Source organism: Suncus etruscus, chromosome 12 (genome assembly GCF_024139225.1).
Source record: "Suncus etruscus isolate mSunEtr1 chromosome 12, mSunEtr1.pri.cur, whole genome shotgun sequence".
In the NCBI taxonomy this organism is placed as follows: Eukaryota; Metazoa; Chordata; class Mammalia; order Eulipotyphla; family Soricidae; genus Suncus; species Suncus etruscus.
The window spans coordinates 33,666,971-33,683,379 of NC_064859.1; the positions used below are offsets into that span (position 1 = coordinate 33,666,971).

Below are 16,409 nucleotides of genomic sequence, written 5' to 3' on the forward strand. Positions count from 1 at the left end.
TTAAACAGTATTACTGTTTGGGGGTGATTCTGAAGTCATCTAATGTATAGATATCAGACATTTATAATTGTGAAAATTTTTAACTGAATGTTAGAAAATAAAATGTATCATTTTAAATTATTGTAGTAGTGACTATAATAATATGAAAAGGGCTGTTGCTAAAATGTAACTTAGGCATGGAATCTGAATATTTAAATAGGATGATAACAACTAAGTATGAATTAGTGTTAAAGGAAAGTTACAGAGAAATAGTTTTAAAACATGAAAAATAATTTTTTTAAATGAGTGATGTTTAGTCTAGACATAAGAAAAATGGAGGGATGCATTAAATTACTGATGTTTTAGTTTTGCTTAGGGTTTTTTTTTTTTTTGGTTTTGGTTTTGGTTTTTGGGCCACACCTGGTGACTCGGGTTACTCCTAGCTATGCATTCAGAAATCGCTCCTGGCTTAAGGGGACCACATGGGATGTCAGGAATCAAACCCTGGTCTGTCATGGGTCAGCTGCAAATGCCCTACCTCTGCTATGCTCCAGTCCAGTTTTGGTTAGTTTTATTGATGTTAGGCCACACCCGTAGGTGCTCAGGACTTAATCCTTACTTTGGTCAGGGGCACTCTTGGTGGGCTGTGTGAATCATAGGAATGCAAGTGTTCTATCCACTGTACCATCACTCTAGCCCTTGATATTTTGTTTTGGTTTTGGCTATAGTGTTCTTGGGTTGCTCTTGGCTCTGCCTTGGGTTGCTTCTTTTGGTGCTCAGGGGATCATGTTTTACTAGGGATCAGATTTGGCTTACTACATACAAAGCATACGTTCAGGCCACTGAAGTATTTGTACAGCCCAAATTAGGAAAACTTGAATATTCCTGGGCCCTAAAATAACCCACCAATTTATACCAAATAGAAATTTGTTACCTTTGGATCATGGAGAATACCGATAATTATAAGAGGCACTGTAAAAATAAATAAATAAAAATAATAGGTACTCTTAAATTATAATAAGATGATTATTTTAGTAAAATGATCTGACCATCCATGATGGTCTTAATTATCTTCAAAGATAAGTGTTTTTCTTCATAGAATGATTAATTTTCCACTTAACTGCAAAGAACACTTATAGAAATAAATAGCTAAGTATGAGATAAAGCATGCACATTATAGTGCATTAGCAAATTTAAATGGTAGGCGCCTGGGTCTTAGTTTTGTCAGCTTATTTTTCTGTTTAAAATATTTTTATAATAAAATTATGTATAAGTATGTAAATTAAACAATTTTTTAAACTACAGATTAGTTTTCTCAGTTGCTTTAGGTTAGAATGGTGGTTGGGTTAGAAAGGTTTGGTGCCACACCTGGCTATGCTCGAGGTTTCTCATCTCTGCCAATTTGAACCTAACTGAAAACAAACTAAACCTCAGGGGCAATACATAATTAAATAAATTTGTTTGTAGCAATACTTTGTTCAAGTATTGTTTTATTTAAAATAAATCTACAAAATAGATTACGGTTTTAGAATCCTTAACTTTGTTGGCTTTTAGGCAGTACAATAAAAATACCAAATTATGGGGCCAGAAAGATAGCACAGTGGTAGGGTATTTGCCTTACACTCAGCCAATCCAGGACAGACGGTGGTTCAAATATCGGCATCCCTTACGGTCCCCCCAGCCTGCCAGGAGTAACCCCTGAGCACCATTGGGTGTGACCCAAAAACCAAAACAAAAAAGAAAAATTATGGATAAAGTAGCAAGAGACAAAATAAATACATAAAGTTAACAGAATTAAAGTAAGCGGTGTTTAACATTAATTTCTTTAATATTTATTAAAGGCTGTGAGAAAGCTCTATGGTAAGATTATTTGCTCAAGTCTGACTAGTGGGTTTAAATTCCAGCTCTGCCACGTAGCCATGTAATTTGGAATAATCTTACTATTTTAAATATGCTAAAAAGGGGGCAATAAAATTATATAATGACACATAAAGTTATATTAGTTAATATTTCATAAATGTTAGTAATTATTAAATTTTTTTTAGCATTTTCATTTCCAAAGGCCAGTTTAGGTTTCATCTTCCTATCTGTTTGGCCTTTTATAAAGTATCTTGCATAGTGCCTTGCTTATAGTTAACTGCTTTTATAAGTAAACTCAGCTGAGTCACTAACTTCTCAGAATTATAGAATAAACAAATTTTAGTATGTTGAATGAGAGGGATTCTTTTATGCAAGGTTAGTCTGGAAGACTTCAAATGTTCTATCATAAATATTACTATATATTATAAAGAACTTTACAAAGAGCCAAAGCTCTTATTCTAACTGCAACTAAATACATTTTGACTATTATCTGTAATTATAAAATAAGCATTAAATTATTTAACCTCGGGGCCCGGAGAGATAGCACAGCAGTGTTTATCTTGCAAGCAGCCGATCCAGGACCTAAGGTGGTTGGTTTGAATCCCTGTGTCCCATATGGTCCCCCGTGCCTGCCAGGAGCTATTTCTGAGCAGACAGCCAGGAGTAACCCCTGAGCATCGCTGGGTGTAGCCCAAAAACCAAAAAAAAAAAGATTTAACCTCATTAAGCATTCTTAAATATTTCTTAAATGTTCACTGTTAAGTGGCATTACTTCTTAAAAAGCAAAAGATAGGCCAAATGGGTGAATTGTACATCTGAGAAAGCTAAGCAAAAAAGGTTTAAAATTTTTCTCATAATGGAGTTGTTAACATTTAAATACATAAAGTAGAAGACATTGTTTCCACCATTCTTAGGGGACCTTCCGGCAGAGTAGAAAGATATTAAAAGACATGTCCGTGTCCCTTCATTTTTATTCATTTAATTTTTAAAGGGAAGACTGGCTTTGTGTTTAATGACTGCTCTTCAGTCTATTTTATATCTTATAAGGATCTGACAGTTTTGTTTTACATTTTATAGCTGCAGCTTATCTTCTGGTGTCCCTTATACCAAGCAATTCATTCCGCCAGATGTTCCGGTCAACAAGGTCTTTGCACATCCCAACCCGTGACCTTCCACTCAGTCCTGACACAACAGTAGTCCTACATCAGGTCTACAACGTGCTCCTTGGTTTGCTCTCAAGAGCCAAACTTTATGTTGATGCTGCTGTTCATGGCACTACAAAGCTAGTGCCCTATTTTAGCTTTATGACTTATTGTTTAATTTCCAAAACTGAGAAGCTGATGTTTTCCACATATTTCATGGATTTGTGGAACCTTTTCCAGCCTAAACTTTCTGAGCCAGCAATAGCTACAAATCACAATAAACAGGCTTTGCTTTCGTTTTGGTACAATGTGTGTGCTGACTGTCCAGAGAATATCCGCCTTATTGTTCAGAACCCAGTGGTAACCAAGAACATTGCCTTCAATTACATCCTTGCTGACCATGATGATCAGGATGTGGTGCTTTTTAACCGTGGGATGCTGCCTGCCTACTACGGCATTCTGAGGCTCTGCTGTGAGCAGTCTCCTGCATTCACACGACAACTGGCTTCTCACCAGAACATCCAGTGGGCCTTTAAGAATCTTACTCCACATGCCAGCCAATACCCTGGAGTGAGTAAAATTGATACTTCTTACATATGTACTTTGAAATTGATTGGAAATACCTGTTACTGCCTTGGAGAAAATGGTGACAAATATAGAGAATAGCCTAACTTGAACCATTTTTTTAAAAGATTTAGCATATTTTCTTGAGTACCTGTATGTAATAATTGTTATTAAATTGATAAGTAGATGATCATTTTTCTTGGGCTGATGCTGAAATTTGTTTACTGATACTATTTGTATTTTTGCAGATTCTTTTATGCATGGCTAATTTGTAAAAAAAAAACATTTTTTTTGTATATATTTAGGAATTGTTTACTATTAAATTGGGTTTTTTTCCCCCTCAGTGCCAGGGATCAAACTCAGATTTTTTAGTTGTTGTTTTTGGGCCATACCCAGCAGCGTTTAGAGGTACTCCTGGCTCTGCGATCAGAAGTTATTTCTGGCAGGCTTGGGGGAATCATATGGGATGTCCGGGATTGAACCCGGGTAGACCATGTGCAAGGCAAATAAATTCCCTACCCACTGTTCTATTGCTCCAGCCCCCAAATATCCAACTCGGGTCTTATGAATGCAAGGCATGTGTTTTTATTTTATTTTTGCGCCACATCCCTAGTCTTTATTTGAATATATATTATCAAGATCTGTGTATTTTACTAATAAGCTGTAATCTAGACAGTATTTTATCTTAGCTGTAGTATTTGCTAACTTCTTTTTATCATTCTACACTAAAGGTAAATGAAATGGTTAAGAGTTTTATCAGAATGCAAGCACATGTAATGTGCAAATATGATCTCTTTATGGCTTATTTGTAGTTTCTTCTTTATAAGGCTCTTGTTTTAGTATTATTATTATTATTATTATTGCCTCTTATGTTTTTGTTTTCGTTTTTTTTTTTTTTTGCTTTGTTTTGTTTTGTTTTGTTTTTGTGCACACCCGGTGGTGCTCGGGTTAATCCTAGCTTTGCTCAGAAACTACTCCTGTCAGGCTTGAGGGACCATATGGGATACGGGGGATCAAACCCGGGTTCCTCCCGGGTCAGCAGTTTGCAGGGCAAACACCCTACCACTCTGCTATCACTCCGGCCTTCATATGTATATGTAGTGACTCGCTAACTGGATTAAAATTTAGGAAATGTAATCGGAAGAAACTAGCATAGCACTTTCATATTATTGTCAACCCAAGACCACAAATTGTTTGCTAAGTGTGAGATGGTGGCAGTCAAGGTAGTGGGAACTTGTAATGATATGTTACCTTTGAATTGTACACACACTCCCTTTTCATGTTAGAGACCCTAGTCTTTATACATAGTGTACTGAATTATTTAGACTTTCCTCAAAAGAAAGAAATAGTAAAGGAGAGAGAATATGCTTAAGTACCAGAAAGGTTCAAACTAAGGAATATGGGTCCATGGCTATAGCTCGGCAGAGAATTTTTGCCTTGCATGCTGCCAAGCCACGTTTGATCCCACCACTCCACATGGCCCCCAGGTGTGACTCAAAAAACAAAACACAAAACAAAAAACTAAGGAATTAAGAGTACAAAAGACAACAGTGATCATTGCCTAGTTTTGAAAGAGCTGCGCTAAGATATCCCTATTACAATCATGTAAATATTTAATTTGGCTACTGAATGATATTCATAAGTTATCATTTGGTGGTTTCTGGGCGATTTAGAATATATATTTTATGTGGTTTTGTTTGTTTTTGTTTTGGCCCATGTTTGGCAATGTTCAGGGCTTATTCCTCTGCACTTAGGGATCACTTCTACTGGGCTCAGGGGACCGACCATATGAGATACTGGGGATTGAACCCAGGTTGGCTGCATGAAAAGCAAGTGTCCTACCCTGCTTCCTACCCCTCTTTCAATGTTTTTAACCCTTGAAATCAATGAAATGTAATATCTTGAATTATAGAACATATTGTCTAGTAGGAATTTTTACAAAATGAGTTTTACATCTATTTTTGTTGGAAAAAATAATGAAGATTAGAGCTTTTAGTTTTATTGGTGTTAGAATTATAACCATTTCACAATATTCCCACAAATAAAATGAGTTTATAAAATTGCAACCAAGTGATCTTGCTAATTGCTAGATTTTACTAATTTACTAATCACTAGCTTTTACTATTTATTACCACATTTCATCTACCTGATAATAAACTATATATAGAAAGATCGTTCCAAATACTAGTACAGAGGTTTTTAGGAATATTTTTATGGGGCCACAGTAATGATATAGCAGTAGGGAATTTGCCTTACATGTGGCTGACCCAGATTCAATCTCCAACACCCTATATAGTCCCCCAAACCAGCCAGCAGTGATTCCTGAGCAGAGTCAGGTGGTAGCCCTGAGCACCACCAAGTCTGGCCCAAACTCCCCACACCCCCAAATATACTAATTTAGGCATTATTTAGGGTATAAAATCTTGATGACAAACTGATTTCCCCTTTATTAAAAGGATCAGATGATTGGATATAGCATGTCTCTGGACATAATTTTAGAGTTACAAAAGTAATACTGCTATAAAACTGTATTTCTTGTTTTGTTTTGTTTGGGGGCTACACCCAGTGAAGCTCAGAAGTCATTCCTGGCTGGCTTGAGGGACCATAAGGGATACTGAGTTTCAACCAACCATAACCCTCTTCTGCCCTGGTTTGTTCTCTTTGGCCCCTAGTTTCATGCCACAGTCCTTATCACCCTGTCTCCCACCCCAGTCCTTGTTTATGCCATTTAGCACAGTGGTAGGATGTTTGCCTTGCTTGTGGTGGACCAGGGATGGACCTGGGTTCAATCCCTGGCATCCCATATGGTCCCCTAAGCCTACCAGGATTAACCTTTGAGCAACATCAGGTGTGGCCCCAAAACAAAAAGACCTTGAGGACTATATGGCCTGTGGTTAAAAAACAAATGTTTTGATGGGACTGGAGCAGTGCCGCTAGGTAGGGCGTTTGCCTTGCAAGCGCTAACCTAGCATACAATCCCTAGCGTCACCAGGTGTGGCTCAAAAAAACAACAAAATGGGGCCGGGTAGGTGGCGCTGGAGGTAAGGTGTCTGCCTTGCAAGCGCTAGCCAAGGAAGGACCGCGGTTCGATCCCCCGGCGTCCCATATGGTCCCCCTAAGCCAGGAGCGATTTCTGAGCACATAGCCAGGAGTAACCCCTGAGCGTCAAACGGGTGTGGCCCAAAAACCAAAAAAAAAAAAAAAAAACAACAACAACAAAATGTTTTGAATGATATTAGGACTTAAAATGAACTTTTAATTTTTTTATCTTGTTTCTTCTAGTGAACAATTTTTAATATTATATAGTCTAACTTGTATAATTTTATAATTATAACTGGCTGATAAACATAACATTGAGAAATTATATGTTTTTAAATGTATTAAAAGATCACTTTATTATTTGCTATTTACAGGCTGTGGAAGAACTGTTTAACTTGATGCAGCTATTTATAGCTCAGAGACCAGATATGAGAGAAGAAGAATTAGAAGATATTAAACAGTTTAAGAAAACAACTATCAGTTGTTACTTACGCTGCTTAGATGGCCGCTCCTGCTGGACTACTTTAATAAGGTTAAAAAAAAAAATCTCCTATGCCTTTTTGTTTTTGTTTATGATGAGGGAATAAAGACCGTATTTTTATATAAAGGACTAATTTAATAATATATAAATGAAATTTTACAAAATCTTGAAGGTTGTTGTAGGGACATAATGCATTTAGTAACTGTTGAGAATTTATTTTAAAAGTTACATAAATAAGCTACTTTTTCTCAAACTCCTTTTTCTCAAAAATTTATTTGGTTTTGTGTTGCACTTGTTATTGGTGCTCAGGAGTTACACCTGACTGCCCTTAAGGATTACTTCTGGAGGGCTATATGGCCAGATTTTGAATTTGGGTTGGCAATATGAAAGGCAGACAACACACTCTACCCAACCCTGTTATCTCTCTTGCCCTTCTTTTAGTTTTATTGTGGAAAAAATTTAATCTCTTTAAAATAAGTGTTTCTTTTTGAGCCATACCAGGCTGTTCTCATGTTCTCAGCTGTTACTCCTGTCTATGCACTCAGGAATTAAATCCTGGCAAATTCAAAGAACCATATGAAGTGCTAGAGATTGAACCCAATTCAGTCTTTTGCAAGGCCTTGCCCACTAAACTAGAATTTTTTTTTTTTTTTTTTTTTTTTTTTTTTGTGGTTTTTGGGTCACACCCGGCAGTGCTCAGGGGTTACTCCTGGCTCCATGCTCAGAAATTGCTCCTGGCAGGCACAGGGGACCATATGGGACGCCGGGATTCGAACCGATGACCTTCTGCATGAAAGGCAAACACCTTACCTCCATGCTATCTCTCCGGCCCCCTAAACTAGAATTTTTAATTGTATGAAATAACAGTTTTTGTTATTTTGGAATATGCTTGTTAAATACAATATAGTGACTTGTAATTTTGTGTGTGGAGGAAACTTCCCTGCAGTGCTTGAATGGTCACATAATGTGGAGCCAGCACACAAACCAAGGGCTATTCAAATAATTTACTCTTTGAGTCATCTCTTCTGCTCTTGTAATTTGGAGTGGAGATTGCACTCAATGAACTGGAAGGGCCTAGTGTCTATACCAATAGTGTGAAAGTGACTGGCATTCAGAAAGGGCAGTGCTGAGGGACCATTTCTATATTAGATCAAACTAAGAGAGTCATATGAGTTAGTGTTCTGCTCTGCCCAGCCCCTGTAATTACTTTTGATAATTACTACATAAGTTATTTTGGAGGTTCACATTTTTTACGATCGTGTTCTTACTTCCTGTTGAGTGCTTTGCTATGTTAGTGTTTCATTAGTTTCTAAATATCTCCTTTTATTGAGATACTAGTAGATTTCTTGCACATAGGAAAATAAGCCAAAAGAACAATTTACTTGCTCATTTATCACTTAAATATTTTCTTATTTGGCATTCTCAAACTGGATTGTATATATTATTCTTCTAGTGCCTTCAGAATACTGTTAGAATCTGATGAAGACAGGCTTCTTGTTGTATTTAATCGAGGCTTGATCCTGATGACTGAGGTAAATATTTTATCATCTTACTATAAATTGATCTCTTTTTTTTTTTATTCTTGAGGACTACATCTGCCAGTATATGGAGCCTGCTGCTCAGTAACTATGAGTATAAAATCAAACCTGGGCCTACCCCAACCCCTATTATCTCCCCAGTCCCAATTTATCTCCTTTTAGTGTTCTCTCCAAAACTCTTTGATGGATATCTAGAATTATATTAGATCACTTTACTGATACATTTTTTAAATTTACTGGCTAAATGAATTTAATTGATTTAATTAAAGTATTAGCACTCTTTAAAGGAAATCTTTTAATACACTGGCATTCATTTTGATTCTTTTTGCATTAGATTTATTACTTATCTGACCACATCAGAGAAAGCACCTATTTCTACATTTAGTGCCCAGGCCCATGGACACTAAGAATGTTTTGTAGCCTCACAGTCCCTGGTAGGTAGGGGTCAGGGAGAGGAACAAAAAGAATGGCTCAAAATTGAGAGGGTAACTCTGGCTATTAGAATAATGGCATTACTCCTGGCTCTATGCTCAGAAACTACTCCTGCATTGCTTAGGGAACTATAGGGACTACCAGGAATTGAGCCCAGAGTCTCTGTAAGGCAAACACTCTACCTACCTTACTATCACTTTGGCCCTTAAAACATTTTAATTATATAAATCATTACATATTCATGTATACTTCAAGAATAATTAGGTTACTCATTAGTGACTTTTTATTTTTGGTATTTGGGTCACACCTGGCAGCGCTCAGGGATTACTCCTTGCTCTGCATTTAGAAGTCACTCCTGGCAGGCTGGGGGAACCACATGAAATTCTGGAATTCGAACCAGGATCCGTACTGTGTTGGCCGTGTGCAAGGCAAATGCCTTACAGCTGTGCTATCACTCCGGCCTGGACAATTTTATTTTTTATAGTAATTCCATAATGATTTAACTTAGAGCAACAATCTGAAATATACTAGTTCATCTGTAAGATAGCTATGGGTAAAATTTGTGATTACTCAGTCATACATAATTTCTTTTTTTTTTTTTTTTTTGGTTTTTGGGCCACACCCAGCGTTGCTCAGTTGTTACTCCTGGCTGTCTGCTCAGAAATAGCTCCTGGCAGGCAGGCACGGGGGACCATATGGGACACCAGGATTCGAACCAACCACCTTTGGTCCTGGATCGGCTGCTTGCAAGGCAAACACCGCTGTGCTATCTCTCCGGGCCCCATACATAATTTCTTAAACTGAGTGTTGACAGCAGAACTGAATTATTGAGACTATTATAGATTATTAAAATCAGCCACTCATTCACATGATTTCTAAACATTCATAATTGTAGAATGGTTTTAAACCTATAAAGATGTAGTGAGGCTGAAGAGATAGTATAGCAAGAAGCATAGGGGGATCACCCAAGTTTAATCCCCAGCATTCCATAGAAATAAAGAAGCATAGATTACTAGTGAAATGGAGTGATAGCACAGCGGCAGGGCATTTGCCTTGCATGCACTTGACCCGGGACAGACCTGGGTTTGATTCCCAGCATCTCATATGGTTCCCCAAGCCTACCAGGAAAAATTTCTGAGCACAGAGCCAGCAGTAACCCCTGAGCACTGCTGGGTGTGACACAAAACCAAATACACACATACACACACACAGTTGTAACCCCTGAGCACTGCCGGGTGTGACCCAAAACCAAATACACACACACACACACACACACACACAAAACCAAATACACACATACACACACACAGTTGTAACCCCTGAGCACTGCCGGGTGTGACCCAAAGCCAAATACACACACACACCAAAACTAAAATACACACACACACACACACACACATATACACACACACACACACACACACACACACACAAGAAGAGTAGTTAGAATTTCATTCACTCATGCATGTATGCATTCATTCAAAAGATGTTTAAATGTGTACTTTGTACCAGGCATTGTATTCAACTCTAGTAAAACAGTGAACAGACGGGTTGTAAATTTAGTGCCATTCAAGTACATTGTTCAGATTATGTACTGCCATAAATTGATGGTAGACAACAAAATCTGAGCTTTGAATTGGAAAGAATACTAGTTTATAAGGACTCTCTATAAGAATAAATGGGGGAGGGAACACTTTGGCCAGGGAGATAGCTCAGAGGTCTGAATGACCAAAGCATACATTTCCAAACCTGAAGTCAATCCCTGACACTGCATGTCTGAACCCTGCCTCATGCTCAGTGTTGCCAGTTGACAACCAGCACCATGAACCTGAGCAGCTTCACATCTTGTACATAGAACACCAAGTGGAAAAAATGGAATGCAACTTAGCAATATTTAATTTAAGGAATTAAAAGATTTAGCAAACTGGAGTCAGGTGTACACTTGCAGTAGAATACCTACTGTCCATGTATAAATAAGTACCTGAGTTCAGTTCTCATTACCATGGGGGAATTGAGGATACTAGAATATTAAGTGTGATTATTATTATTATTATTATTATTATAAGAATTATGTTCTTTGGGGCCAGAGTGATAGTATAGTAGGTAGGGTATTTGCAAGTGGTTGACCTGAGTTTGATCCCCAGCATCCCTTATGGTCCCGAGCCCAGTAAGAGTAATTCCTGAGTGCTGCTGGATGTGGTCCAACAATAAAAAATAAACAGGTAAATAAATATCTCCTTTTTCTCTTTCAGGCTTGTTTTGAGTATGTTTGTTTTTATTTCACCTTTTTTAGGCTTACATACATACTTTTGGATAAGTGTGTTTTGAGTATGTTTGTTTTACTCATTTATTTGACTCTTAACTTTAGGGACTCTGGAAAGTTAATACATTTGTCTATTCCTCCCAGTCTTCCTTTGTAGACTTCTAAACTACTTTATGACTATATGGACTATATACTTAGAGCAGAAAGTATCAAGTGGCTTTTTTTTTTGGTTTGGTGTGGTATGGTTTGGGAGGTTTTTGGCTATACCTGGTGATGCACAGGATTTGCTTCTTGCTCTGAGCTCAGGAATTACTCCTGTCAGGTTCAGGAAACCATATGGAGTGCTGGGAATTGAACCCAGATCATCCATTTGTAAGGCAAGTGCCTTCCTTACCCAGCTCCAGAAACCTTTTTTTTTAATGTGTGATTTTGGTACATTTTTTGGCCATACCTAGTGGTATTTAGGGATCACTCCTATTGGTACCTATGGAATCATGTGCAGTGTTGGAGATCAAGCAGGGTTCAGCCACTTGCAAAGGAAACACTTGAACATTTAAGCTATTTCCCAAGCCCCTAAAAAAATTTTTTAAAGTGTTTCCCAGGACAAAAATGTACATATACAATATCATAACTGTACAGATTAGAACTGTTTATGAATTTAAAAATATGGGGAGGAAGGGGCGAAGTGATAGCACAGCAGTAGGGCACTTGCCTTGCATGTGGCCAACCTGGGACGGACCCAGGTTTGATTCCCAGCACCCCATATGGTCCCCCAAGCCTGCCAGGATTGATTTCTGAGTGCAGAGCCAGGAGTAATCTGAGTGCTGCTGGGTGTGGCCCCAAAACCAAATCAAATAAATAATAATAAAAATAAATAAAAATACTGGGGAGGGCCAGAGTGGTAGCACAGTGATAGGGTGTTTGCCTTGCACATGGCTGACCCAGGACGGATGCGGGTTTGATCCCCTGCATCTCATATGGTCCCCCAAGCCAGGAGCGATTTTTGAGCACAGAACCAGGAGTAACCCTTGGGTACCGCTGGGTGTGGCCAAATAGTAAATTAATTAATTAAATTGAAATACGGGGGGCTGGGTAGTCAGAAAGACAGTTCAGTGATATAGGACTTGACTTACATATAGCCAGCTGTGATTGTTTTGAGCTCTGGCACTGCATGTGATCCCTGAGCACCACCAGGTATGGCCCAAACCTCCCCCAAATTAATAGAAATAAAAATAGTTTGGGGGCCGGGGAAAATAACTTAGAAGACTGAAACATATGTCATTAGCATTTGAGTTTCATCCCAGCATCTTTTGTTTATTTCTTTTGTTTTGGGCCCATACCCATCGGCACTTGAATTACTCCTGGCCCTGTATTCAGAAATCATTCCTGTCATTGCTTTGTATGCAAACAAACATCTGTTGCAGAAGATGAGCACTATCATTTTATGACTTAGTAAAGTAAAAACAAAATTAATTTTTTTCTTTTTGTCCCCATAAATCATTTACAGTCTTTTAACACACTGCATATGATGTATCATGAAGCCACAGCTTGCCATGTGACTGGAGACTTGGTAGAACTTCTGTCAATATTCCTTTTGGTTTTGAAGTCTACACGCCCATATCTTCAGAGAAAAGGTTTGATCATTCTGCTTATTTTTGTTCAACTCCTAATCAGCAAGATTAGACTTAAGTCACATGCTTCAAAGAACTTATCGACTAGCTTGGTTACAGAAGAAGAGGCACATTCCGAAATTTATCACATCATTCATGAAACTGTGACATCCTCGTGACATAAAGAGTACTCTTTATACGTGCCTGAAAAATAGATAAGGAAGCAACAGTTGTTACAGTATAGGAAATTTTAAGACTTTTTTTTTTTTTTTTTTTTTGTGGTTTTTGGGTCACACCCGGCAGTGCTCAGGGGTTATTCCTGGCTCCAGGCTCAGAAATTGCTCCTGGCAGGCACGGGGGACCATATGGGACGCCAGGATTCGAACAGATGACCTCCTGCATGAAAGGCAAACGCCTTACCTCCATGCTATCTCTCCGGCCCCAATTTTAAGACTTTTCCAAGTGTAGTGATAACATAAATATTGTAAAGGTTCTCCTAGCTGGAAATTTCTATGGCATAGATTTTTATCATTTTTAGTTTTAAGAGAAATAACTCATAACACATCTTTCTCTTGTGTCCGTTAAGATGTTGAAACCTGTGAATTTTTATATAATTTTTTTAAATAAATTTCACATTTTGTCACCCGGATATATGTATGTATGTGTACGTATATATATATATATATATATATATATATATATATATATATATATATATATATATATATATATATATATATATATATGAATAATAGTAGCAACTGTCTCACAAAAATAATCACAGCCTTTCATAAAAGCGTGTATGTAATAAAAGTGTTGGTATTCTGCAAGTGTGAGAAAGTTTGATCTTAAGTGGCATATATATCTTATATATATATATATCTTTTTTTATTTGCAGATGTGAAACAAGCATTAATCCAGTGGCAGGAGCGAATTGAATTTGCCCATAAACTGTTAACACTTCTTAATTCTTATAGCCCTCCAGAACTTAGAAATGCCTGCATAGGTAAGTGACTTGGAAAGTATACCTATACAACTGTGTATAGAACCTAGTAGGACATATTTGTGGATTCCCCCACCCCCACCCCAAGTATGATTGTTTTGGGGGGAGTTGACATTTTGTTGCTTTTAACAAGGTAATAATTAAGTGTATTGCATCTGGACTCTGACTTCAGATAACTTTAGCCATCATGTGGCTTTAAAATCTTCTGATTCTTTGTTAATAACCCTGTATAAGCAAGATAAACTCATGTAAATGTTTGCACAGTAGAACTGATAATGTAAAAGATGAGGGTGATTATTTCAGTGAAATTCTTTATCAGAGTTCTTAGTTGCTTTTGTTAGACTCTGGTTATTCTGATTTTTTATATTTGCTTTTTTTTTTTTTTTTTTTTTGGTTTTGGTTTTGGTTTTGGTTTTGGGGTCACACCCAGTGGTGCTCAGGGTTTCTGCACTCAGAAATCGCTCCAGGCAGGCACAAGGGACCATATGGGATGCCAGGATTCGAACCACCATCTGTCCTAGATTGACTGCTTGCAAGGCAAATGCCCTACCCCTCTATCTCTCTGGCCCCTGTTTGCATATTTTTAATTATCATTTATGCCTATTCAAGAATGCCCCCTCACTTTAAACTTACATTAAATGTTTCGCTATCTTTGAAGCCAATTAAAATCATGTACGCCCCTGAGCAATAGTACAGTGGGTTGTATGCTTGCATTGCATGCATCCAACCCCTGTTATATCACTGCCATCCCCTGTTGTTCTCAAGCACCACCTCATCTGGTCTGACCTCTGTATACAGAGAAAAGAGTAGGCCATAAACATCACCAAATGTGGCCCAAAATCATAAAGTAATTTTTTGTTTGTTTTGGGGCCACACCCGGTGACACTCAGGGATTACTCCTGGCTTGGGGACCATATGGGATGCCAGGGATCGAACTGAGATCTATCCTGGGTCAGCCGCACAAGGCAAAAGCCTTACTACTGTGCTATCACTCTGGCCCCATAAAGAAAATTTGGGGTTGGGGCCCACACCCAGTGATGCTCAGGGATTATTCTTGTCTATGCACTCAGAAATAGCTCCTAGCTTGGGGGACCATATGGAACGCCGGGGGATCGAACCTCTGTTTGCTCTAGGCTAGCACAGGCAAGGCAGAGGCCTTACTGATTGTGCCACCACTCTGGCCCCCCACAAAGTAATTTTATAATCCTATTTAGAAGCTATAAATTTTTATAGATTCTTAAAATGACATGAGTATTTTTCTATTAAATACTGGCCTGATATTCTCTGCAATTACTGTCCTATACTTTCTAGCAAGTGTGCCTAGAAGAAGATAATCAGTCTAGCTCATGATGTATTAAAAGTAGGTTAAAAGGGCTGGAGTGGGCGTTTGCCTTGCATGCAGCTAACCAGGGACTTTAATCCCCGGCATCCCATATGGTCCCCTGAGCCTGCCAGGAGCGATTTCTGAGCATTGCTGGGTGTGGCCCAAACCCACCTCCTCCCCCCTCAAAAAAAATGTAGGTTAAGATCTGATTGGAGAGATTGTTCAACATGCTGGAGGGCTTGTAGGAATTCTCAGGTTCAATCAATCCGCAGTACTACCCATAATCCCTTGAGTGGAAACCACCACCAAAGCAGTAAGCCAGGTCTAGCCCCTGAGCACCAAAGGGTGAAAAATTAAAGGTAAATTAAGAGTATCAAAGCCAAAGAATTTTGAACCTCAGATATTTTCTAAATTACTTTGGTCAAGTTATAAAGACATACAAATATATTAAAAATAGATTTATGGGCCCGGAGAGATAGCACAGCGGCGTTTGCCTTGCAAGCAGCTGATCCAGGACCAAAGGTGGTTGGTTCGAATCCCAGTGTCCCATATGGTCCCCCGTGCCTGCCAGGAGCTATTTCTGAGCAGACAGCCAGGAGTAACCCCTGAGCAACACTGGGTGTGGCCCCAAAAACCAAAAAAAAAAAAAAAAAATAGATTTATGTTTTTTTTTTAATTCAGGGCATTTAAAAAAATAATCCTTTATCCACCGCTGGTGTGACCTGAAAATAAAAAAAGAATAATAATTAAGACAGGGACTAAAGCAGGGGTCTCAAACTCAATTTACCTGGGGGCCACAGGAGGCAAAGTCGGGTTGAGGCAGGGCCACATAAGGGATTTCACTTACCGAATATTCACAATAAAAAATGGCATTAGTAAGAAAAAAAAATCGCATTAAACATTTGCATACCCCGAACCGAACTGCTCAGGGTATATGAATGTTTAATGCGATTTTTTTCTTACTAATGTGATTTTTATTGCGATTATTCAGTAAGCAAATAATTGCGAATACTGCAATATGGGCCACAAAATGTTGTACAGAGGGCCGCAAACAGCCCGCGGGCCGTTAGAGACCCCCTGAACTAAAGAGATAGCACATGTTTTACCTACAGGAAGCCTGGATTTCATTCTAGTCTTTTTTTGGTTTTTGGGCCACACCCGGTGATGCTCAGGG

General features: G+C 38.3%; 1 protein-coding gene across 1 annotated transcript in view; it reads left to right on the forward strand.

The window, feature by feature from the left end:
- Positions 1-16,409, forward strand: part of USP34 (ubiquitin specific peptidase 34) — a 265,701-nt gene that overhangs the window by 227,360 nt on the left and 21,932 nt on the right. Inside the window, exons 68-72 of the mRNA XM_049784720.1 lie at positions 2,917-3,551; positions 6,959-7,116; positions 8,519-8,597; positions 12,806-12,932; positions 13,807-13,914. Of these exons, the coding sequence (XP_049640677.1) occupies positions 2,917-3,551; positions 6,959-7,116; positions 8,519-8,597; positions 12,806-12,932; positions 13,807-13,914 (1,107 nt within the window). The remainder of the gene's footprint in view (positions 1-2,916; positions 3,552-6,958; positions 7,117-8,518; positions 8,598-12,805; positions 12,933-13,806; positions 13,915-16,409) is intronic.